This window comes from Pan paniscus, chromosome 16 (genome assembly GCF_029289425.2).
Source record: "Pan paniscus chromosome 16, NHGRI_mPanPan1-v2.0_pri, whole genome shotgun sequence".
In the NCBI taxonomy this organism is placed as follows: domain Eukaryota; kingdom Metazoa; phylum Chordata; class Mammalia; order Primates; family Hominidae; genus Pan; species Pan paniscus.
This window is the reverse complement of record NC_073265.2, coordinates 25,853,447-25,880,000: the sequence shown is the minus strand read 5'-3', so window position 1 is coordinate 25,880,000 and position 26,554 is coordinate 25,853,447. Positions and strand designations below refer to the sequence as shown.

At 37.6% G+C, this 26,554-nt stretch overlaps 1 protein-coding gene across 5 annotated transcripts in view; it reads right to left on the bottom strand.

Moving 5' to 3' along the window:
* CDIN1 (CDAN1 interacting nuclease 1) overlaps positions 1–26,554 on the bottom strand; it is a 231,398-nt gene that overhangs the window by 153,531 nt on the left and 51,313 nt on the right. For all 5 annotated transcript variants that reach the window (XR_008621131.2, XM_008969814.4, XM_034938498.3 and 2 more), the window contains exons 2-4: positions 12,117–12,162; positions 11,153–11,217; positions 2,311–2,371 (exon numbers count right to left, since the gene is read on the bottom strand). Coding sequence is in view for 4 of the 5 variants with exons in the window: in XM_008969814.4 (XP_008968062.2) it covers positions 2,311–2,371; positions 11,153–11,217; positions 12,117–12,162 (172 nt within the window). In the remaining variant the exon portion in view is untranslated. The remainder of the gene's footprint in view (positions 1–2,310; positions 2,372–11,152; positions 11,218–12,116; positions 12,163–26,554) is intronic.

The following is a 26,554-nucleotide window of genomic DNA, read 5'->3' as shown; positions in this document are numbered from 1 at the left end:
TCACTAACGAAGTGTGAATTCCTAAAATGTTCAATTTTAGACTTGAAACTGGAAAAGTAGTATGAAGACATTTATAAAATCAATGATGACCACATACAGCCCTTAGCCCCCCAAAAAGATAACAAAAATACAATGCTCTTGTCTAAGAGAGTTGCTGCACCCTGTAATGTACCAATGCTATATATTTCTCATCAATTTTTATAGTTTCCCCTGATTAAATAAATATCAGCTCAAAAAGTATTACCATCACATCAATTGTCACCAGATGCAAGTGTATGTTATCTAAGTATTACCTATCTGGAAAAAATGGCACCTTGGTTGTTTAGAAGCTATGATATGGTACCAGCCATTCCTAAATTTCCCTAATGCATTATCAATTTCATAGAAAAGTGCTATTCTTTCTGTACTAGTCTGTAGCCAAAACGGAGGAAAAGTCTTTAAACAACTACGTTTTCCCTTGGCTAAATACTGCTATATATTCATGGTAAATAAAAGGTTTATTGATGTAGGAGAAAATGTGTTGGTAGGTTAAATTTTTCCATATTACTAGAAGATTGAAACTGAGGTCAGCTAAATATTTAATGGATATAGAACTATCCATTAAAAATTCAAATGAATATAAATTGCTATGATATAAAACTTATATCATCAACATCATCATCTATATAGATGGGTACCATATTTGCATCACATTCTTTCTAGATGCTGTGTCTGGAATGCTGCTAGCTTATTCTTCTTTTTCATAAAAGACCATCACTAAATTCCTAGTTAAAGCTCAGATACCTCAAGTTACTAATAGCATAAACTTGTAACAAACAAGTCTAGAGACATTTAAAAACCAGCCTGCTGGCCGGGCGTGGTGGCTCACGCCTGTAATCCAAGCACTTTGGGAGGCCAAAGCAGGTGGACCACAAGGTCAGGAGATCAAGACCATCCTGGCCAACATGATGAAACCCCGTCTCTACTAAAAATACAAAAATTAGCTGGGCATGGTGGCACAGGCCTGTAGTCCCAGCAACTCAGGAGGCTGAAGCAGGAGAATCTCTTGAACCCGGGAGGCAGAGGTTGCAATGAGCTAAGATCACGCCACTGCACTCCAGCCTGGCAACAGAGTGAGACTCTGTCTCAAAAAAAGAAAAAAAAGCAAAAAAAAAAAAAAAAAGCACTCTGCTCTAGAAATGGAAAAAACAAAAAAAGAATAAAATACTTGTTTTCCTAGGAGGCGCACAGAAATTCATTCTATATGTTAACTATCCTATCTGATTGTGTAGACATTGCTTAGACTATTAAAACCATCTAGTAACTGATAGGTAATTGCTCATTTGTTGACTGCAGCAGTGTATAGCAGCAGACAGAAGCTGTGAGGGAAGCCATCCTTCCTTGCTAATATAACATGTAGAACTTGCTGCTACTGCAACACTTAATGCTCACAGTACCGAGTCATCTTTAATGCAAACACACATTTTCTGCCTTGCTTCTATGTTTTCCATTATAATGCAACACAAAAACAGTGTACATTTCATTCCATCCCTACGAGGTTTGCATAAGCAGTTCCAAGTCAGACTAAATATTGTATTGCTCTTATTACAGTGGATAAATATTTTAAAGTTTAGGAATTAAATTTTTTTTTTTGGTATGCTCTCTGCAACTATTATGAACTTTTCATAGCTTCTTCATTCATGGGAAATCTGTAGGGTTTCCCTTTTTAAATGTAAGGCTGTTATTTGTTTCCCCAAACAGAAGCAGATCAGAGTTAACGAATAAGTTCAATAAATCACTTCTTACTTGGTGTTATTAAGAACACTATGCTTCTTCATATAAAGAAGGAGACTTTTCTACAAGGCATGTATCCTTTATTATAATAAAAGTTTGCTAACAAAAAAATGAATCAAGTACATCTTTAAGTATACAATTTCTCTCTTCATTTTTATAACAGCAGATTTTTTTTTTTTTTTGGCATCCATCTCTTTACTTGACACACGTATTTCTCACACTAAATTAAGACAACCTATCCTAAGAAAAGCATGTCCTGAGCTGTTTGGTTGAAATTTTCCACAAAATAAGAAACCAAGAGGCTGTTTATACATTTGCCTTAAAAGAAGTAGACTAATTATGTCAACTGATTTATTAATATGTGAAGTTCTTTGTCCAATTACTAAAAGTACAAAGAGATCAGGGAGCAATTTAAATGTCTAATGCACCTCAAATCCTTTTTTTTTCCAAAGGTAATTATAATTGTAAGCAAAGTTACTCTAGACAGGCCCCTTAGGTTACACGCAGGTTTAAATAAAATCGTAACAATAACATTACCTCATTGGCCAGGTCCAGGAGCACTGGGGCAGCTCCATTTTTCACCACTCCATTCAGGTACCTAGACAAGACAAAGCCAAGTGGTAATGCAGTGACAAGAAAAGGCCAGCATAGACTTGTCAGCATCCCCTGTGTGTATACATGTTTCTCCTGGACAAATGCCACGCTCAACTCTAGTTAAAGTAAGCTACTTTCATAGGAAAGCATTGAAGGGAAAAACATAACACAAACAACTCACCTCAAAACCACTGGCAACTAAGAAGCTGAAGGTGGGGGCAGAAGGTGTAAATACTTAGGTCTCCCTTGTTTTCTTTCACCTCCTACCATATAAAGTGAACAAGAGGAACTATCCATATCACTCTGCCTTGTCTCTACCACAGACAACGATTGCATGGAAAGGAAAGAAGTTGACTTATATAGTTTGAGAAAAGCATTCATGCACCCATCTTGCCTTTTCCTTTACCTGTTTCACAGGGCTGCTTGACACCTTATTAAGAAAATGATGGAACAGACATGTCATCAGTGGGTCAGCACACCTGTGACAGGCAATACAAGCCATCACCTTATCTGCCCTGGATTTGTGGAAGAACCTCCAGCTCTCATTAGCCTCTCACTCCACTGGAAAAAAACACACAACTCCCCAAAATCCCCAAACAAAACCAAACCCCAGACATGGAAGCTGGGGGGATTTTTTTTTTTTTTACAAAAATTTGAATGTGTCATTCCCCTTGTTATAACACTTCAAGGCCCCACATTAAATCTCAAGATTAAATTATAACCATTTAACAGCTCTTGTAAGGTTCTTCATAATCTGGTTTCTACCTACTCTACTCTGCCAGCCTCATCTCTAGTCACTGTCTCCCGCTCCCATCCCTCACCTGGATAACTCATGATTCAATTCAGATGTCACCTTCTTTGATCCACTACCATATAAGTTAAGTGCTCCTCATATGCAATCGAGGAATACCCTGTACATCTTTCTATCATGTAACGTAGCATATTGTATTTGCCTATTACTTGGCTACCTCAAACCCATCCCCCACTGTAATGTTGAAAGCTTCATGAAGGTTGGAGAATTGTATTTTATTTAATTTATTATGCCTACCAAGTACTTTGTTTATAGTAGGTGATTATATAATAAAAAATCACCTTATACTTTTCCTTTAACAAATGAAAAATTAAATAATTTTTAAAAACCATATTGGACAAGAAAACAGAATTAGGTATGGAAATTTTCCCTACAGTATATTATTTAAGTGAATAAGCTCTGGGTATTTGTCTGACAGTAATAAAGTCAACAGGTGAGGTCTTCCATATAACTGCCAGAAGCAGGTACTAAATTATATTATTTCATGAGTATATTTATAAAGTTGTATAATTTTCCTGTAAGCAAAGTGGGGTAACAGCAAATTATTTAAGGTGGGGAGAACCTCCGGATCATTGTAACTTCAAAATAATTCTAACAAAGCAATTTTCCACATATTGGGGCCACCCTTGAATGTATTATTTGGGAAACTAATTGGAAAATAAGGACGTTCAGAAGCAAGAGGAAAAAATAAATAAATAAAACAAGGCAAATGTGTTTTAGAGAAAGGTCCCTGGGAAACAGGTCCGTTAAGAACCTCACATCAATTTTTCACAAACAAGGCCACTGCACTGATACCACCCAAGGAACCACCAATCAGTTCAGTCAAGTCAGACCAGCTGATTGTGTGCCTGTAACCACCAAGAGTGCGTATTTACTATGGTTTCTGATTCTGGGTCAGCGTATTCAAGCCTATACCAATATTGGGATATCTTTACAGCTTTCTACTTCAGTTTCAGTTACCCGACAAGTATTTTGGAGCGCTATGTGTCAGGCCTTATTCCAGGTTCTGAAGAAGCAACAGCGGGAAAAAAAACCATTCATGGTCCCATCATCACAGAGATTATATTACAGTGGTGACACAAACAATAAAAAGGCAGGGAGATAAATATACAGTATAATGGTATATGCTAGAATAAAATGTAAACTTAGATGGGTTGTTCAGGAAGCCCCTCTCTGAGGGAGTGACACTCGAGCAGAGATCAGCATGAAAAGAAGGAGCATGCCATGGTGAGAGCTGACTGCAAACAGTGAAAGAGAGTAGCAGCTAGATGCCAGACTACCTTTTATACCAGAGATCTGTTGCTTTAAGTCAAAATGACATGGCTTCATGTAAAAGTTGCATCAATCATTATCCTGCTAATGACCAGTGAAGAACTTCTATCAAGTTTAAAGAAACAGAAGATGATTAAACCATAATTACAATCCTCTGTATCTATATAGTCTGGATAATATTAAAAGCATGACCATACTTAATACTGTGGAAATTCCTAATTATGAGGTTGGTAAAGCTTCCCAGTTGGTCATATAAAGAAACCAAACCCCAGGGCACTGATAAAACCCATCTGGGCTCTCTTAGCTGGTAAACAATAAAGCTATAGAACCCTGAAATAGAACCCTGATCCCTCGAGGCCTAGTGAGGTGCCACATACATTGAACATGGTGGATCTGCTCTAAATGTATTTGTTTTCCAATCTGTTTCCCAACTATAACCTGTAACACCTCATAAGCAGTAGGGAAAAAAATTAAGTTTAATTTAAGGTTATATTTGTCTTTTCTGGAAACTTTAATTATCCCCCACATCAAAGTGACAGATCAGGCTTTATTTAAATTTTCAGATATGTAATCAAAGGGACATACTAATTACTGAAAATATTCCATAAAGACATAATTAGAAAATTCTAATGGTACCTTTCTCTGCATCCTCACCATGATCTTGTGCAAACTTATAGCATTGCACTTTTCACACTGGTATAATGGTTTGCTTCTGTCTCCAGTTACCCTGAACACTCTTTGGGGTAGGGCTACACAAATGGATGTTGAACCTTCATCCAACCCTGGCAAACATCCAAATTGCAACTGGGATATACAGATGTCATTCTCAACACTACATTAAGGTGACCTGGGCTCCATTCCTAATGCCCAGGAGAATTCATGTGTCTCTGCATTCTTGCTAGCATTGAGTTGATACCAACTAAGAATTCAAAGACTGTATTTTTTTTTTATTTTTTTTTTTGAGATGAAGTCTTGCTCTGTCACCCAGGCTGGAGTGCAGTGGTGCAATCTCGGCTCACTGCAACCTTCACCTCCTGGGTTCAAGCAATTCTCCTGCCTCAGTCTCCCAAGTAGCTGAGATTACAGGAGTGTGCCACCACACCTGGCTAGTTTTTGTGCTTTTAGTAGAGATGGGGTTTTGCCATGTTGGCTAAGCTGGTCTCGAACTCCTGATCTCAGGTGATCCGCTTGCCTCTGCCTCCCATCAAAATCTGTATTTTACATGATTTCATAATGGTTAACAGAAATCTTATAATATCCAGATAGTAGAAAATGTTTTCTGGCTGGGCACGGTGGCTCAGACCTGTAATCCCAGCACTTTGGGAGGCCAAGGCGGGTGGATCATTTGAGGCCAGGAGTTTGAGACCTCCCTGCACAGCATGGTGAAACTTTGTCTCTACTAAAAGCACAAAAATTAGCCCAGCATGGTGGCGCGTGCCTGTAGTCCCAACTACTCAGGAGGCTGAGGCACAAAAATCTCTTGAACCTGGGAGGTGGAGGTTGCAGTGAGCCGAGATTGCACCACTGCACTGCAGCCTGAGTGACAGAGAAAGGTTGTCTCAAATAATTAATAAATAAATAAATAAATAAATAAATAAAAGTTTTCTCAAGCTTTTGAATTATTGAAGAAATTTCCTCAATTCTCCATGTTGTATATAAATAGACACAGCTCGAGAGTTTACTTTGAAAATATCTCTATTCTTTCACACTGTACTAACGCCATTTTATTTCTAAACAGGAAAGATTCTTGGTGAAATTTGTTTAGGTCCGCCTAAATTGGTGCACATGAGCATAAGTGCACATGCACACAGTTGGTCGGATCTGCAAGTCCCCATCAATAGCAAAGTTTAGAAATATTGTCTCCATTTCCTCCCTTCTCCCAGCACACTGGCGGAGGAGCCAGCTTTAGCAGCGTTAGAAGATCAGATCTACAGAACTTTATTCAGATGTTCACATGTAAAAAAGGTTGGCTTAAATATGATACTGGTAACATATGTGATAAAAATAGTTTCTGAAAATTTGGACCACTTTTTTGTTCAATTAGCACCATCTACTTTACACTCATTATGCCCCATTTACAATGCTAAAAACCAACAATACATATATAAGACACAGTACCTGCCTTCCACTGTCCTTTTTGGTGGGAAAAGAGCTGTGTATGTAAGTATGTAAAATGCAGCAAGAGAAGTGCTAACAGAGGTATGTCTATACAGAGTGCTGTGGGAGTTCCAAGAATTATCAATTCGGGGTGTCCGGGGCAACGTGTTTATGCAGAAGTCTAGAAATAAACTTATCATCTTTACCAGTTTGTAGGGAAACAGAAGGTGTTCCAAGCTGAGAGAAGACACTCAGTGACAGGGTTGTGGATCATCTTAGGCCACAGCATGGAGAACTTTGCCTTATATTTGAAATGAGTACACATTAGTTTCATGTTAGATATAAATGAGTCTTTCACACTCAAAGAACATCGTAAAATGGGCCTTCTCTGAGGACCTTTTAAGGCTGATTTCACCCACAGGATGTGTATTTGTTAGTCCTCCTGTAGCAAAGCTAGATGATGACATATAGCTTCTGTATAAAGTTGTTTTAACTGGCAAATAGGCATCAGGAATGGAGCCTAGGTCACCTTAATATAGTATTAAGGATGACACCCTTATATCCCAATTGCAATTCAGATCTTTGCCAGAGTTGGATGAGGGTCCATCATTCATCTGTTTTTGTGTAGCCCTACCCCAAAGAGTTTTCAGGCTAGCTGGAGACAGAAGCAAACCATTATACCAGTGTGAAAACTGCAATGCTGTAAGTTTGCACAGGATACTATGAGGATGCAGAGAAAGGTACCATTAGGATTTTCTGATTATGGCTTTATGGAATATTTTCAGTAATTAGTATGTCGCTTTGATTACATATCTGAAAATTTAAATAAAGCCTGATCTGTCACTTTGATGTGGGGGATAATTAAAGTTTCCAGAAAAGATAAATACAACCTCAAATTAAACTTTTTTTTTCCTAGCACTTATGAAGTGTTATAGGATATAGTTGGGAAACAGATTGGAAAACAAATACATTTACAGCAGATCCACCCTGTTCAACATATGCAACGAGCAGAACATTTCTAGACAGTAGTTTGGCAATATGTAATACTTTTTTAAAATGTTCACATTGTTTGCACCAATAATTACATATATAGAAATATTAAGAAACTAATTCAAAAGCAGACTCATGCATCAAGATGTTTATCACAGTATTATTTACAATAATAGAACATTGGAGGCCAGGTGCAGTGGTTCACGCCTATAATCCCAGCACTTTGGGAGGCCGAGGCAGGCGGATCACGAGGTCAGGAGATCGAGACCATCCTGGCAAGCACGGTGAAACCTGTCTCTATTAAAAATACAAAAAATTAGCCGGGTGTGGTGGCGGGCGCCTATAGTCCCAGCAGCTCGGGAGGCTGAGGCAGGAGAGTGGTGTGAACCCAGGAGGCAGAGCTTGCAGTGAGCTGAGATTGCGCCACTGCACTCCAGCCTGGGCGACGGAGGGAGACTCCGTCTCAAAAAAAAAAAAAAAATAGAATATTGGAAACATTTATGCTCGACAAAGGAATAATTCAGTAAATTATGATACTTTCATATGATGAAATAAGGCAATCAAAAAATGTTTACAAAACGCTTTTTACAAAATAATATTATATCATATACATTTTTCCAGGTGTAAAACTCAGGATTCACAATTGCTTATATAATATGACCTCATCAATATAAAAATGGGCTGACAAAAGACTAAAATGTAAAATGCCAGTAGAGATCTCTCAGTGGCACAATTATGGGCAATCATTCATTCCTTTTTAATACTATCACAGCCGGGCACGGTGGCTCACGCCTGTAATCCCAGCACTTTGGGAGGCCGAGGCGGACGGATCACAAGGTCAGGAGATCAAGACCATCCTAGCTAACACGGTGAAACCCCGTCTCTATTAAAAATACAAAAAATTAGCCAGGCGTGGTGGCGGGCACCTGTAGTCCCAGCTACCCGGGAGGCTGAGCCAGGAGAATGGCGTGAGCCCGGGAGGTGGAGTTTGCAGTGAGCCGAGATTGCATCACTGTGCTCCAGCCTGGGCGACAGAGTGAGACTCCGTCTCAAAAAAAAAAAAAAAAAAAATACTATCACAAATGTGCTTAATTTTCACAATAGCTGAGTATTACTTTATAAAAGAAAAAAATTAAATTAAATTGCCATTAACATTTTCAAATTGCTTAAATATATTTTGATATAACAAATACAATTTGGCTTTATTCTAATCTGCTGGAAAACAAACAAAAACCTTTTAAAGCCAATTTACCTTAGCACAGACAGGAACATTTGACCTGCACATTTCAAACAAAAGGCTACTGAGGTCAATCCATCTGAAAGGTAACAACGTGGCCTGTCCCTAAGTGCAAAGTGCAGGGCAGAAAGTCAGACAGCAGGTTGGTAAAGTCAGAAAGTGGTCAGACTGCTTTCTTCTGAGACTGCCCATTACGTTCTAACTTCATGTTTTTGTTTCAAATGCTGTAACTCCTCGAAATAATTGAGACTGTCATATTTAAATAAATTGAAAGAAATCTATTTATGTATTCTCATTATTACCTACTCAACTGTTCATCATTGGGTATACTTAAAGGTATTTATTTCTGGGCCAGGCACAGTGGCTCAGGCGTGTAATCCCAGCACTTTGGGAGGCTGAGGTGGGAGATTACTTGAGGCCAGAAGTTCAAGAACAGCCTGGGCAAAGTAGCAAGACCCTGTCTCTATAAACTTTTTTTTTTTTAATTAGCTGGCCATGGTGGTGTGCACCTGTAGTCCCAGCTACTCAGGAGACTGAGGCAGTAGGATTGCCTGAGGCCAGGAGTTTGAGGCTGCAGTGAGTTATGATCGTGCCACTGCACCTCAGACTGGGTGACAGAGAGAGACACTGTCCCAAAAAAAAAAAAAAAAAGATATTTATTTATTTATGGCCTATACTACCCAGATAATCCAACAAAAGTATGTTCATACTTCAACAATTAGATATACTTTTTAATGAAACTTAGATTTGAAATAGCAGCACCTAGTGATCCTAAAAATCATGTATTAATAACTAAAACAACCTCCTTACAATGAGGCAAATGAGTATCAGAAGGCAGCCCCATTACCTGTTAGTGGATCTCTGAATTTCCAGGAAAAGAGCACATTTTCCTTTAAAATGCTCTATTTTCCTTTGTATACATTACAAGCCTTTAAAATCCAGACATAAAATCATACTTTTATATGACAGCCTAGGACTATAATGTTTACAAACAAGAATGTATTTTTTGGCATGTAAATAACCTTCAGTGCTTCTTTGAAGAGTCTGGATGCCAACACAGTTGCAGGCTTCACAGCACTTCATGGGCCATTTTTAATTTCATATGTATAATTTAGGCTATGACTTTAATTTGAATGTCAATTTCACCAAGAAGGTTATGACTTTTGAATAAATCATCAAACTTTACAAAGTCTTGTTTAGAGAGGATCTCTCCTAGACACAAAAATGTGTGTGTGTATGTGTCTGTGTCTGTGTGTGTGTAATGAGTGCATGTTATCTTTCTTTGACAGGTATTACTACTCAAAACAAAGCATATCTTTTACCACATATAGCAGTGAATAATTTTTTTTAAAAAATCTAACTTCTGTGACTTTCCTGTTCAATATCCCTTTCTTGATTCTAAATAAAATGACTACCGAAACATGACACCAATATTTTATCCACATATTTATTTCATTCATAAAATTTTTATGCATAAAAATCATTCATCTAAAATCAGTGGTGTCATTATCACCACAGAAAGGTTCATCTGTCAATCTTAAGTATAATAATTTAAGAGCAGATTTCAAACAGTTTTCATTGCCAATGTGCCCCTGAAAGATTTAAGAAACCAACTAACAATTTCTAATGCAAACCATTACCATTTAGTGTTATAAATTATTCAGTCATATTACAATGACAATACAAATTTTAGAATAAAAATATCAGAGCTATTTTAAATATTGTTTCAGAACAAGAAGTTGAAATCTATTCATAATAAATTAGGCTGAAATTAAAATATCTCCTGGATACTATGCTGTTGATTTAATACCCAATGTTGTCTTTTAAAAATACAAAATCCCCTTTAAAATGTGACCGTTATACACTACAATATATCTCCAAATGCCTTTACTTGATACATCTTTTTTCATTTCTAAAATGGATATCCTAATACCTATGATGCAAAATAAAACGACATCCAAATTCCATCTTCTTTTTTCAACTTGCTAATCTAAGAAATGAAAATTAGTTTGAGAACTTTCAAATATATGTAGATATATGTATATATGAGCATATGCATTTAGACAGGATATGCACTTATAATAAGTTTCAAGTAGCCAACTGAGATTTCATAATATTGTAACTACATCTCACATAGTATGGGCACACACACACACAAACACACACACACAAGTCAAGACAGCCTTACCATACTCTTTAGATCTACAAAACAAAGCATTTGAAAACTCATTCAAAAACATACTAAAAGTTTTGAATAAAAGACTTAAAACACAATGTCTTGGGATATGACATAGAAAATTAATAACCTAACTTATTCATAATTATTATTACAATTAATAGGTACTATGATACCCTCTAGTGGGGCAGGAAGGTCATACCTCTGGTAGTAACTTTCAATTGCTTCTGAAGTATGATGTTTGGCATGTGTTCTTTTAATGTGTTTCTGAAAGAAAAAAAAAAAAAACACAAAAAAATCTTTGATATGTCACAGATGAGGTTCAAAACAAGAATGACATTATTTCTTGAGCCCAGTGACTAGCACATAGGGAACACTGAATAATAGCTTGGGATTTGTGGTGATGGCAGGACTTCTTTTCCTTCTACTCTATGATCCTATGCATTTTAATCTCCATTGCTTGGCTGGGATGTCTTCAGACTGTACCACAAGGTACGGTATATATGTAAAAGCCAACAGGGTCATAGTAATTGAATCTAAATAAGTTTGCTTAGGGCTACAGAGGGCAAAGAAAAACTTGTTCCCTCTTTCAACCTTTGTATTAATTTTCCCTCGATTCAATTCCATCTAAGTCCTCTGCACTCTAGTTTTACAATCCAATTGCCATTTTTAACCAGGAAGAACATTGCTTAAAAACAACTTATTTGAAAACTACAAAAAGTAATTCCATAGAGACTTGCCACTTGACTGACACCTGTCATCTCATGATAAATGACTCCATTTTCTGCCTCTCTTGCCTTCTGCCACTCCAGCAATGGTCATTTATCATCATCTCTGTCAGCAATGGAAAGCGGCACTGACAGTGCAAGTCAGCAAACATTTAGCACATGGAACCACGCAACACAGGGAAATTATTATTGTCAGAATAATAATGGTTTAGCATAATTTATTACAGGTCCACCAAATAAGCAAAGGCTAGATGTTATTAGACAGATGGATGGGTAGGCTTGGCAGGCCTCCACCGAGACGCAGGCGGTGCTTGATGTGGAAAGGAGAACATCCTCCAACCCAATCAGAGAGCTGGCAGTTCAATTACAAAGAAATAAAGGGACATTCATCATTCAATTAGGCACCTGTCAACCCTCACAAAGGAGAAAACTTCTAACCTGGTACTCCTGGGAGAAGATGCTCAGCAGAGTGGCCTGCGATTGACTGGAACAAATAAAAGAAGGACAAAGTTAATTACTGGAGAGCACGGCAAAGAAACAAAAGAGAAAGGAGCTTCAAAGGTAGGCCTGCTGCCCTGTAATCTAACAGAACATGAAAACAAGTGTGGAAAAGTTGTTCCAGATGAACACCTCAAACAAAGGCTTCCTGCTGCTGGGTCAAGGAGAGAGAAAAAAGGAAAGGGGAAAATATGGACAGGGCTCAAAGCAACCATCACATTATTTTGATTTTTTTAAACTTTAGAATCATTGCAAATCATATTTGTAGAATGCAATGGTGTTAAAAGGGACCACAAGAAAGCAAGGCTTATCTCCATTAATAAGTGACACAGTTCAGTCTCATAAACAGTAGAGAACATGCACTTCATTCATTGAGAATGTTCTGAAATTAATTTTGTTAGCAGACAGGTATTCTCCTCTACAGGTATCCCAGTTTCAGGGAGAAAACTTTGGTCTTTACTAGAAGTAGCACAGTGGTCACTGGAACATTCCCACCGATACTGGCGTGCTATGAAAATACAAGCTTTCACAGCAGGAAGCAGAGGTCCTTGGAGTGAATCATTCCTAAAGACTGCCCTAAGCCTTATTCGTCTAAGACAACACACAATGTCAAACACCTGGCAACGAAGCAACCTGAAAAACGTTCTTCCCAAGTGGGAATTTTCCTTTTGCAATTGCTAACATTTAGAAGTGGAATGGAATTTTTCTTTCTCTAAAAAGCAATGAATACCCCACTGCTACTCTTTTCGACTGTCCTTTACAGACACGTCTAACTTATCGTAACTTGAAAACAATTATTTCTATTTTCCTACTAAATGCTATGTGACTAGATTACATTTTAGATAATTCGACTTTTATAGTATGCCAAAATACTGTGAATACATTTTTTTCTATTTATAAATGAAAAAATCTCTTAAGCTCATCACAGGTAATTTGGGGAATGTGAAATAAAGTGACACCATATTTGTTTACTCATTGTCTAGGTGTCGTCATCTTCTGGATGTCATTACAAATTTGGTTTCTAACTTTCCACCCTTACCAAATTACAAGAGTAGGTTAAGAAAAAAATACCCTAAATGTTTACCAAGGAAACTGATACATTATTAAAAGAATATTTCAATAACTCAAAAATGCAGAGAAATGATTAAATACAATTATAAATCCATTATAGTCTGGTTTTTTCAATTTCCCTTTAAAACTGAAAAGCCCCTTTGAAAGAGCCAATTTTATATAAAATCTTCCTATTTTGCCTGGCTTGACCGAGCTTAACATCCAAATCACATACCCTAGTAGGGTTGCTGACAATAATCTTCTGGGGTGGGAGGGAGGCAAAATGAAGCCCAAATCTTTGTAAACCCTTAATAAATTAATGTTAGATATTTATGTGCCATAAATAGACCCCCTCCTCACTGTATAGCAAAATACATTTTTATTATTAACCATTTAATGGTACACAACATGTCATTCTTTGAGCTTCAAAAAAGATGATAGAAATAAATGTATTTGTAATGAGAAAGTTAGGGACTAATGACCAATGAAAAGAAAACTAAACTGTAAATAAAACATAACATAACTGTAGATGCCCAGAATGGGAAGAGGCAGTTGGAGAAATAAGCTCAAGAATAAACAGTTCAAAATGAGAAGTTGGTCAGGAGTTGAGAGTACTGTATAAGCCAAGGATAGAAAAACGTCTTTAGCTAGAAAAATGTCTTCAAACTGTTTAGAATTCAATTCAGCTAAAACCATGGACAGAGCCTGTGAAGCAACTCAGTTTTTCTACGGCCGAGAGGGTTAGAGTGATTTTTGCCAGCTTACACTGGGGGTAAAAACTGGCTAGAACTATTAATAAAAACAGAAAACCACTTACGTATACATAGTAACAACAGAAAGACAGATTCGGGTCCAAAATGTTTTGGTTTTGTTTAACTAATTCAAAGCTGTAGAGAATAAAGTGAACTTTGCTAGGTAGTCTGCCAGCCAACTATCTGTTTCTGTATGTGCTAACCTTATAGAAGAGTGTTCGGACCAAATGTCACACCATAAGGAGCAGGAAAGTAGTTTTAGTACAACCAAGACATTGACTTCAGTGTATATTATTTGTACTTTCTTCCAACCTGTTAATGCTGAGAAGGGACACCAGAGGGAAATACTGGGCAGGTGGGGAGAGGAGCAGAGTCCCATGATCTCAAGGCTATCGTTCTTAGGAACTCACCACCTCCACCCTGCGCCCACTGTACTGTCCCACCGTGTTTGATCTGTTTTGGCCAAAGGGAACAGAAGTTACAGAATAAATTCAACTTTCACTAGGTTCACAAGAAATGTGGTTTCCAGCTAAAGAGGAGAGGAGAAAGATTCTGTGCAACTGAAAGGTCTACCTTGAACATCACAGTCCAACATTCAACAGTACCACAGTGCATCTACAATGTCCCAAGGTAACACGTATGGGGAAATATGCCATCAGAATCAAAAAACTAAATAAGGTGGACGGGAGGTGATTTAGAAGAAACTTTCAAGTACGCACACAAAAGTACACACACAAAAAAGGCAAAAATCAGAACACTGTCAAGTACTCACATTTTTTTTATACAGAATGAAGTAAATCATACCCTGAATCTTTACACTTTATATCACTTAGCATATATGGAGTTTTAAATTTATATAATCAAAAAGGCAGTCATTTAATTTGTACCAAATACCCAGGATGTAGTATTAAAACCCCATCAAAACGGTTTTGCTTGTATTTTTCCCATGCTATCTCCCAGCTTTAGCTCCGCACCCTACAGCTGTCTGGGTAAAGGAGAGCATGTGAGTGGACCCAAAGAATGGCTAGGTAAAGCCCTGTCCAAGTCTAGAACAGCAACAGCCGTGCTGCAGCAATGTGGAAACAGACCCGAAGAAAAAACTAGCACTGTGAGGATGGCAGACGGAAGATGGAAAGAGCTTGGGTCCTTGAGGACACTGTGGAACTGCTGAAGAGACCATGGAATTGAGCTGACCAGCCTCCATTCTTATTCTGTGTAATTATACATGTCTATTTTTTTAAATCTCCAAACCAAAGAAATAAAACTCTTCCCAGGCTTCTGTGTTCTCTAGTAAGGTGGAGGCGTGATGAAGGGCTTTGAGACAAGGTGCTCCATAATGGTGGCACATGTACAAGATGGAACACTTGAGAGGGATTGTCCATTTCCATAATTTCTAGTTCTCCCCTTAGCTGATGGCTATAATTGGCTTCCCTAAAATTTTTCCTCTGTCTGTGCCTGACTCACTAAATTGACATGCCTAGAGATCCTAAACTGGTGTGTGATTTTCCCATATAGAGTTTAAACATTAATGGAGTACTATTTCTTCTCATGTTACATTGCATTCAACGTTTTTCAAATGCCTGATATAAAAACAGGCAACAAACTAGTTCCTCATGTGATATTTAACTCAATGTGCTCCCAAGTCCACCCAGCTAAGATACTCAGTAACATGAAAGAGCCTCAAAGAGTTGGGAGAGTGTAGCACAGATTTTTAAGCTCAGGAGAGCTGAGCACAGACTTAGTTGCAATGCAACATTCATACAAGGGTAAGGTCCTTATGTTTTCAGATGGGAGACCTAAAGCATGCAGAACCTTAAGAGAAGACATCACGTATTTTATGTTCCTCCTCTTCTTGAGTATGCAATCCCTGAAAAAGACCACAAGGAAGTAAATACCTTTACCTTAAAGCTCCTTTTCTATAGAATCTAGGAAGCTTAAATGTGTACACTCTACTGGGCTCAACATTCTCTGAGAAAAATAAATATTATTTCTGGAGCTTGGGAAGAAGCAAACCAATTAAAGAAAGATAAAGCAGGATACTCCTACAAAGCATTATACTTGGATATACTTGGACATCTCACAATTGCTAGGCACAACCTCTCTAAACCTGTGAAGAATACAATGGAACACCAGCTGTCTGTAGTTAATGATTCAGAGTGCTGGTCAAGGCGTATTTTCTATAAAAGCAATGCAGCTACAATCTCTTGACCTCCCCCAACGCCCCCTGCCACACACACACATACCACACACAAATTTGAAATGTAGAGCCATTTTTCTCTCTAAAATTAAAACAGAATTCAACAATACTACACAAACTTCGATATAATACTACTACAAACTTTGCTTATTTTTTAGGAACAAAATGCAAAATGGAAATCTGGAGGGAGATTACTGATACACTGGGAAATTACTGAGGGGGGAAAAGGGAAAAATCTGTAAACTAAATTCAAGACATAAAGAAAAATGTATCCATCCTATCTCCCACCCTATGTCTTCTCTTCCTAATTTCCAACTGCATATCAAGGATGCAAACATTTTATGCCTAACCACAGCAAATATCCCCATAAACGATTAGGTAGATGGCAACATTAAGCTTAGTAGTAATCAACTATAAAAAAAAAGTTCTTAATAACTATAGGTCAAATATATAATTGAACGTCAGTATCTGTTGTGGGGACTGGTTTCCGGACCCTCATGGAAATCAAAATCTGTGGATGTTCAAGTCACTTACATAAAATGGCACAGTATTGCATATAACCCATGCACATTCTCCGGTATAATTTAAATCATCTCTTGATTACTGATAATACCTAATACAGTGTAAATGCTGTGTAAACAGTTGTGAATACTGTATTGTGTTTTTTTGAGGGGGGCAGTTTTTTTTGAGACAGAGTCTCGCTCTGTCACCCAGGATGAAGTACAGTGGCGCAGTCTCGGCTCACTGCAACCTCCGCCTCCTGGTTCAAGCTATTGTCCTGTCTCAGCCTCCAGAATAGCTGCCACCACGCCCGGCTAATTTTTGTATTTTTAATAGAGACAGGGTTTCACCATGTTGTCCAGGCTGGTCTTGAATTCCTGACCTCAAGTGATCCGCCCACCTTGGCCTCCCAAAATGCCGTGATTGCAGGCGTGAGCCACCACGCCGGGCCTGGTTTTTTATTTTTATTATTTTTTGTTGTTGTAGTGTTACTTTTATTGCTTTTTTTTCCCCCAAATATTTTCAATCCGTTGTTAGCCGAATATGCCAATGTGGAACCCATGGATACAGAGGGTGAGCTGTATGTATATGAAAAAAGTGGTTACTGCCCCAGGCTTTCAACTACTTTTGCTGGGAAACTGAAGATAAATCCAAACGGCTCTATAACTACCTTTGCACTTAATTTTATCCCCACAACAATCTTCTGAGGTAGGTACTGCTATCCTCCTATTTTAGAGATGGGGAAATGAAGGAAGAGAAGTTAAGTAAAATACATAATTAAACAGCTAGAAGAACAGTAGACCTGGGAATCAAAATTTATATCCAATTCCAGAGCCCAAAGTCTTAATCCCAATGCTAATCTGCCTTCTTAACAGTTCCCAGAAATGAGTTCTGCAAATCATGTATGCTAATATCCCTGCTTAAGCATTTATATGATGTGACATTATACTCCAAACAACCCTGAAATGTGGGGCATGTGGCTTTTTTGCTAGAAAATTGAAGGCACAGGAGGTCAAGTGTTTTGACCAAATTCCACGGCTTTAGACATTATTTCCTTTTTAAGAAATCAAATTGCAGTTTTTCTTTAACTTCATAAAAAATGTTGTTCTTTTATGTTTTTAAAGATAAAGGAACTACTGACTGCAGAAAACAGTCAAGGATTAAAAGACTGTGTGGTAATTTCCATTATTCTCCCTGCAGCAAAGGTATATTTTAACCACCACTATTGCCTGAAGTGTCTCTATCTGATTGCATATGTCTTTTGCTCAAATGTTATTCACTTCATATTAAATATAAAGCAGCTTTAAATTTGTTCCTGAACCAGGCAGGCAAATATAAATAATCCAATCATCTTCTCTATAGAGGATGCCGGGGCCCTCTGTAAGTGTTAATTTTATAAAACAATATTCAATTAAGAGTTTCCTAGTTATCCAATGGTGCATCTTCTGCATAAAATTCAGATGTCCACTCTTAGAATTCATTCTGGACTATAATTTTCCTGTGTTTTTGCTCTATGTCTGATGTGTATGAATCTGTTTCTGTGTATCTATATACACACACATATACATTTTAAAATTGTGTGTTAAACATACTTTTTTATAACATGCTTTCATTATATAAGATACTAACATTTATCCATGTCATTATATATTCCTTTTTAAAAATTATTTTTATTGGAAATAAAACACAAAAACCCACGTGGAACAAATGCACAGCCCAAAGGATATTTTTTTTAAAAAATATAACCACTTAGGTTAACAAACAGAACGCTGCCAGCACCCCAAAAGATAACGCATCCAATCACTACCCTCCTTCCCTCTCACAAATGAGCCACTTCTGATCTTTCCTAGTTTTTCTTGATAGTTTTACCACCCAAATATGTCCCTTAGGTTCTACAGGTTAGTTTTGCCTGTCTGTAAACTTCATATTAAGTAGATTACACAGCACGCACTCTGCATCTGGCTTCTTTCACTCACCAATATGTCTGTGAGAGTTAGCCATGTTAATTTAAGTGTAGTTAATTCATTTTCATCACTTATATTCTATCGAATGAGTATACGCCAAATTTATCTATTCTATTGTTGAATATTACTACTGTGGACTCACTCCTGGGTGAGTCTCTTGGTGTACATTCACACGCATTTCTGATGGGTATAAATGCAGAAGAAGAATTCTGGGCCATCTGACATGCACCTCTCCACTCCAGCAGATACTGTCAAACAATTTTTCAAGTGTTTGTAATGACTTTAAACTCCCACCAACACTACAGAAGAGTTCCCATTGCTGTACATCCTCATCACACTTTCTCTCAATCCATGGCTTGCCTTTTCATTTTCCTTGTGGTACCTTTTGAAGTACAAAAGTTTTTTCAGTTGATGAAGTCCAATTTATTCTTTTATTTTGTTTTAGTACTTCTTGTGTCTTGTCTAAGAAATTTTTGCCTACCCACATTCATGCAGATATTTTCATATATTTTTCTAGAAGATTAATAGTTTCGGCTTTTACATTTAGGTGTATGATTTACCTTCAATTAATTTTGTGTGTTAAGGAGGGGATCACAGTTTGTTTTTATTATTTCCATACAAATATAAAATTGATCACACACGTTGGTGCCTCTGAGGAGGTTAAATATCTGAGAATCTATTTTGGGACTTTCTAATCTGTTCCACTGATTTGTATGTTTATCTTTACATAGGCACCACATCATTTTGATGACTGTAGCTAAACCAGGTACATTCAATGTAAGTACTGATATATTCAGGTTTAAATCTATCATCTCACTAAATGCTATTGTCTTACCCACTATATGTACTGTTTCTCTCCATTCTTGTGTACTTTTCAATTGATTCAATGTTTATTCACTACTTTTCCTCTTGCAACTTAAAAGTTACATACTCTTTTACTATTCTTTTAATAATCACTCTAAAAACCATGCTGCCTCCTCAATGTGTCAAAATTTATTATTGATTGGTGATTTATTGCTTTCTGGAAAATATAAAAACCCTACAACACTATTGAAAGGTCCCCTTCCTGGAATGTAGGATATTACTGAAATTGTCTTAAGTCTATATATTTCTTAAATCTCAAAAGACACTGCTACTGTTTCATATATCTCTGCTTACTCAGATTTACCCACAGATGTGCCATCTCATTGTTCTTCATTCCTTCCTTTCCACTCTTTCATCTCCGTTACGTTCTTTTGTTTTTGTTTTTGAGATGGAGTCTTGCTCTGTCGCTCAGGCTGGAGCACAGTGGCGCCATCTCGGCTCACTGTAAGCTCTGCCTCCCGGGTTCATGACATTCTCCTGCCTCAGCCTCCAGAGTAGCTGGGACTACAGGCGCCTGCCACCACAAACGGCTAATTTTTTGTATTTTTAGTAGAGATGGGGTTTCACCATGTTAGCCAGGATGGTCTCGATCTCCTGACCTCATGATCCTCCCACCTTGACCTCCCAAAGTGCTGGGATTACAGGCGTGAGCCACCATGCCCGGCCCATTACGTTCTTTTAATAACTCCATCAGTGCAGATTTATTGATGATGTCAGGTAACAGTCAAATTGCGGCTCTTTGTAATGACAATCTGTCTCATTCCTCTATCTGGCTTTAATATTTTCTTTTATCTTTGCTTTTTATGAGTTTCAACTATAAAATCCTGCCTAGAATTTGTTGGACTTCGATATGTGACTGCGTACCTTTCATCATTTTGGGAATATGCTCGATCATAATTTCTTCAACATTGCTTTTACATTCAAGCTCCTCCCCCTGAGACTCCCAGTGAATCTGTCAGCCTCCTCTACTGTATCCTCTGTTTCTTAGTTTCTCTTCATATGTTCCACCCTTTTGTCATTGTATGTTACATTCCGGTATTTTCTTGTGACCCACCTTCCAGTGCACTAATCCTCTCTTCAGTAATGTCTAATTTACTGTTAAATTGATCCACTGAGTTAAATCCATCCAATATTGATTGCTGTATTTTTCAGTTCTAAATTTTCTATTTGATTCTTCTTCATATAAGTTCCCTGCAGAATGTTTCAATTTCTTTTATAACTCCCCGAACAAAGTTTAATTCTAGTAATTCTGTTTGGTAATTCCAATAACTGGATCTCCTTTGAGTCTAGTACTATAGCCTTTACTGGCTCTCATTCTTGTTGTCATGTGTCCTTATGCAACTGAGTATCTCTCATTATGTGTCATACTAGAGTCGTCCTTTGGTACACACAGGGGATTGATTCTAGGACCCCCAAGGATACCCCAAATTTGTGTATACTCAAGTCCCAAAGTCAGCCCTGCAGGACTCATGTATACAAAAAGTTGGTCCTCTAGATATGCGGGTTTCACATCTTGCAAATACCATATTTTCAATCTAAGTTTAGTTGAAAAAAAATCCACATATAAATGGACTCACACAGTTCAAACCCATGTTGTTCAAGGGTCAATTGCATTTGAAAAACTATCTCATAAAAAATCTAAAGGCTGAAATGATGTTTTCTCCAGACAGAATTCTGACTTGATACTGGGAGTACCAGGAGTCTAGGATCACCTTAGTCAATTTCAGGTATTAATTTTTGGTGCCAATCAGATAAATCTGAAACTGTCAGGGGGAGATCTTTCAATTTCAGTTCACACTTACTCCTAGGGTATAGTCTGTTAGAGGTCCCCTGCCCCCAAAGCTTGGGATATTTATAAGAGTTCTCATCTTTGGCAAGCCCTCATCTCTAAACTTTGTCCTCTAGCCCTATAAAGCTGTCAAAAGTTCTGCTCAGGACTTGACTAGACTGCATCAAATCAAATAGTAATTAAATTAGAATTCAAAATTAAAAACATAGTCCTCCAAAAAAGTTTCAGAAATTAAAAAACACATTCCTATGTTACTCATAGATGAAAGAGGAAGTGATGGAAAAAACAAAAATGCATAAAATTGAGCAATGGTGGTATGTATCAAAATTTGTGAGAACTTTGTATCATTAACTGGACTTTAGGAAAAAAGGCGAAAGGAACTGGTTTTACTGTAGGAGGTCTTAGCAGATTACGTATCCTACCAAACAAAAGAAAATAGGAAACGAAATAAGAGCATCAAGAAGGAATAAAACAAACAAACCCTCCTTATTTGCAGATGAGATGGCTTTCTACATAAAAACAGCAAGATCTACAAACAAGGTATAAAACTAGTATCTCAGAAAGGTAACTGGAGACAAGATTAATATAAATAAGAATTCTTATAAATCAGTACTATCCAATGAGAGAATGGAATAGAAAAATAGCTATCATTCAGAATCAAAGGCCATAAAGTATTTAGAAATGTGTTTTTAAAAAATATATAACACTTTTTGTTGTTGTTGTTGTTGAGACGGAGTCTTGCTCTCTCTGCAGGCTGGGGTGCAGTGGCACGATCAAGGCTCACTGCAACCTCCGACTCCCTGGTTCAAGGGATTCTCCTGCCTCAGCCTCCCGAATAGCTGGGGTTTCAGGCATGCGCCACCACGCCTGACTAATTTTTTGTATTTTTAGTGGAGACGGGGTTTCACCATGTTGGCCAGGATGGTCTCGATCTCCTGATCTTGTGATCCACCTGCCTCAGCCTCCCAAAGTGCTGGGATTACAGGCGTGAGTCACCACACCCAGCCAAAAGTTTTGAAGAAAGTTATAAAACATTACTGAAGAGCATAAAAGACTTTTTGACTAAACACAGAATTGTGACATTTTTATAAAGTATCATGGGTGGGTTGGGCATGGTGGCTCACACCTGTAATCCCAGCACTTTGGGAGGCCGAGGCGAGCAGATTCACTTGAGGCCCAGAGTTCGAGACCAGCCTGGGTAACACAGTGGTCTCTGCTAAAAATAGAAAAAATAATCTGGGCATCATGGCGCATGCCTGTAGTCCCAGCTACTCAGGAGACTGAGATGGCAGAATTGCTTGAACCCGGGAGACAGAGGTTGCTGTTAGCTAAGATCCCACCACTGCAATCCAGCCTGGGTGACAGAGTGAGACTCCGTCTCAGGAAAGAAAAAAAAAAAAAAAAAGTATCATGGGTGGAATGATAGTGTAAATAAAATTGTCAGTTCTCCACATATTAATCTATAATTTTAATAAAAATGCTACCAAATTCACAAAAGAGTCTTCCGGTAGGACATAATAAATGTATGTTAAAATTCAAGAAGAATACATAAGAATAGCTAACAAATTCTGGAAAGCAATAACAAGTGGGGAACTTATGCTAACCAGGTATCAGCATAGATAAATGTCAAAAAATGTAGTGTTTACCCAAAAAAAGCACATTATAGAATTACATTCACATTTAACACCATTTATATAAAGTATCAAACAGCAAAATATAATGCCCTATTTTTTGTGAATATAGATATGGATGTGGTAAAAGAAATATGAGACTGATAAGCGCTAAACTCAAGAAAAGAGTTACCTCAGGTGACAGAGAAGAGGAAAGAAATCACAGAGAAGTACATTCAATCATACCTACGACAGTTCATCAAAAAACTAAAAATCAAAGTGAAAAGAAAACGTAGAACAGTATTGGAATATGTCATTTGTGTAAAAGTAAAAAGCACCTGAAGCAAATATAAACAGACGTATATTCAAAGGGTTCATTTATCATTCTCTGTTCTTTTATATTTGTGCTATATTTTATAACAAAATTAATTAGGTAGGCAAAAAGAAAAGAAGGACAAAATTGAGGAGGAGTTGGATAAATTGATCTTTAAGATTCTTTTCTGCTGTAAGTCCCACCCTTTTCTAAATGTTCTGAGTTAATGAGAGTCTTAAGTACCTATACTTCTTTCATTTCTAATTAAATTTAGGTATTAACTTTTTAGAACAAGTCGTAACATAAATCAGGTAAAGAATAAGAGGCTTGTGTGACACTTAATTTCACTTGCAAGACCAGGCTTCTGGCCATTTTTCTCTGAAGTAATCCTAATAACTTCAACACATTATATAAATAATAGATTTGTAAGAAATGTTTATCAGTCATCTTTTTAAATGTGGTCTCTTCAGTCTTCTCTTGCCCTACATGCTGCAGAGGGGAGAGAACCCTCTCCTTCCCCTCGGGAAATTCAATAGTTAGTCTATAAAAGAAACTGACAATTGATTAGCAGAAGAAAAGGTGTACACACTTATAACATGTATATGCATGGGGGATCCCACAAAGTGTGAGATGCAGAGAAACGCCAGATGGTTGAACTATGGGAGGGCAAGGGGAGGAACGGTACTATAAACAAAGATCATCTTATTATGCAGATAAAGTCTCTCAGGTGGCAGCCCTCAGAAGTACTGGTGAAAAGTCTGTCTGGGTATGGTGTCCTGGGCATGAAGACCTGTCAGCCTCCTCTTCTGTGACATGAGTCATCTTCTCTGGTTAGTGTAGATTTCAGGGAAGTTATTCATGACAATCACATTCTTTCTGAAGGAACTTCCCTTAGTCAGATGAGAGAACTTCAGAGAAAGCTCCTCTCTGTGCTTCAGAAGGGTGGGAGACTAGGGAGCAGAATGTCCAAGAGACTGTAGTTTTGAGGCTACAAAGATGTAGAGAAATTGGAATCCTCATATATTGCTGGTGAGATTGCAAAATGGTGTAGCCGCTTTGGAAAACAGTTTGTTTCTCAACATATTAAATACAGAGTTATGGTTAGGCATGGTGGCTCACACCTGTAATCACAACATTCTGGGAGGCCGAGGCAGGAGAATCACTTGAGCTGAGGAGTTCAAGACCAGTCTAGGCAACCTAGTTAGACTCCATCTCTACAAAAAATTCCTTAAAAAGCTAGCTGGGAGTGGTGGTGCACGCCTGTAGTCCCAGCTAATTGGGAGGCTGAGGTGGGGAGATCACTTGAGCCCAGGAGTTCAGGGCTGCAGTGAGCTAGAACTGTGCCACTGCACTCCAGCCTGGGCAACAGAACAAGACCCTGTCTCAAATAATATGAATAATAAATATACATAAATAAATTTTAAAAAAACACAGTTATCATATGACCCAGTAATTCTTCTCATAGGTTTATACCCAAGAGAACTAAAAACATGTTTCTAAACAAAAGTCTATACACAAATGCTCATAGCAACTTTATACATAATAGCTAAAAGGTAGAAACAACCCAAATGTCCATCAGCTGATGAATGGATCAATAAAATGTGATATATCCATTCAATGCAATATTATCCAGCAATAAGAAGAAATGAAGTACTGATATATGCTATGACTCAGATAAATCTGTAAAATATATGAATGGAAACATCCAGTCACAAAGGCCACATCTTGTACGATTCTATTTGTATGAAATGTCTAGAACAGGAAAATCAATAGAAGTAGAAAGCAGATTAGTAGTTGTCAGGGACAAGGAGGGGAAAGATCAGGAGTGACTGATAATATGGGATTTCTTTTGGAGGTGATGAAAATGTTCTGACATTAGGCAGTGGTGACGGTTGTACAACTTCGTGAATATATTAAAAACCACTGAACTGTATATTTTTAAAGAGTGAAATTTATGGTACATAAATATCTCCATAAAGCCATTCTTAAAAAAATAGAAGATCAAAATTATGAACTTCTTTCCCTCTATGACTTCCATTTTTTCCATTATAAATACAAAATTTTAAATGTGACCTCACAACACTAAAAGGGATTATTTTTCCAGGTTATGTATCATTTCTCCTGATACAGGACCATTGTTCAGTCCTTCAAAATACTAGTTTTCTTTTGCAAATTTCTGGTAGGCATCCGCTATAGTTTGGTTTACTTGACCTCCTCCAAATCTCATGTTGAAGGCTGGTTACCGGTGTTGAAGGTGGGGCCTAATGGGAGATGTATGAGCCATGGAGGCAGATCCCTCATAAGTGGCTGGGTGAGTCTTCATATTAATGAGCTCTTGCTCTGTTGGTTCTCTAAAGAGATGGTTGTTAAAAAGAGCCTGGTATCTCCCTTCTTTCCTCTCTCTCCCCTCCTCCTCCTTTCTCACCATGTGGTCTCTGCACATATCAGCTCCCCTTTGCCTTCCACCATGAATAGAAGCTTCCTGAAGCCCTCACCAGAAGCAGAAGCCAGCACCCTGCTTCTTGTACAGCTTGTAGAACTGTGAGCCAAGTAAAGCTTTTTTCTTTATAACATACCCAGCCTCCAGTATTCCCTTCTAGCAGCAAAAACAGACTAAGACAACATCTTTATGTGTTCCACAAATATGTATTAAACAATAGGGAGGGTGGCATCAACAGTTGTATTGTCAAGGGAGCACCAATAGGGAATATTGTCTTTATTCTTGAAGTGCTTAAAATCTAATTAGAAAAATCACTTAATATTTGTAGGTCTCAATTCCACCATCTGTAAACTGATTGGTAACTTCTTTAGAATCCGGTTCATCTTAAAAGTTCTATGATTTTATCAGTTCTGCAAATCTAAGAGTTAAATTTGTTAAATTTCTCTCTACTTACAGCCCTAAGATGTTTAAGTAGAGTTTTATCAAAAAACTGCGCCTTGGTCCTAATAATAATAACCCATAATCATATTGACACTGGACATTTTTATGTGGGCCTACTGTAGCAGTTCTATTCTAGGTCAATAGCTACAGTGATTAAATTGTTTCTGAAGACCTCTAGGCCTTTAAAGTAATCAAACCACAGAGTGAGAAGATCAAGGAAAATAATTAACTTCTTTTATTCACCACTGATTGTAAGGTACCACTTCCTCCAACAGAGGTTAAATAACCATCTGGTGGTCTAACACAATTATTTCACTGCTGAAATTCCAGCCTCTCCTAAATTACCATATTTTCTGATATAAGACTTAATCCAGATATTTACTAAAAGAGCCGTCAGATCTTTACCTGAAAAGTTATCTAAAAAATAATATACATACATATGTATGCACATATACAA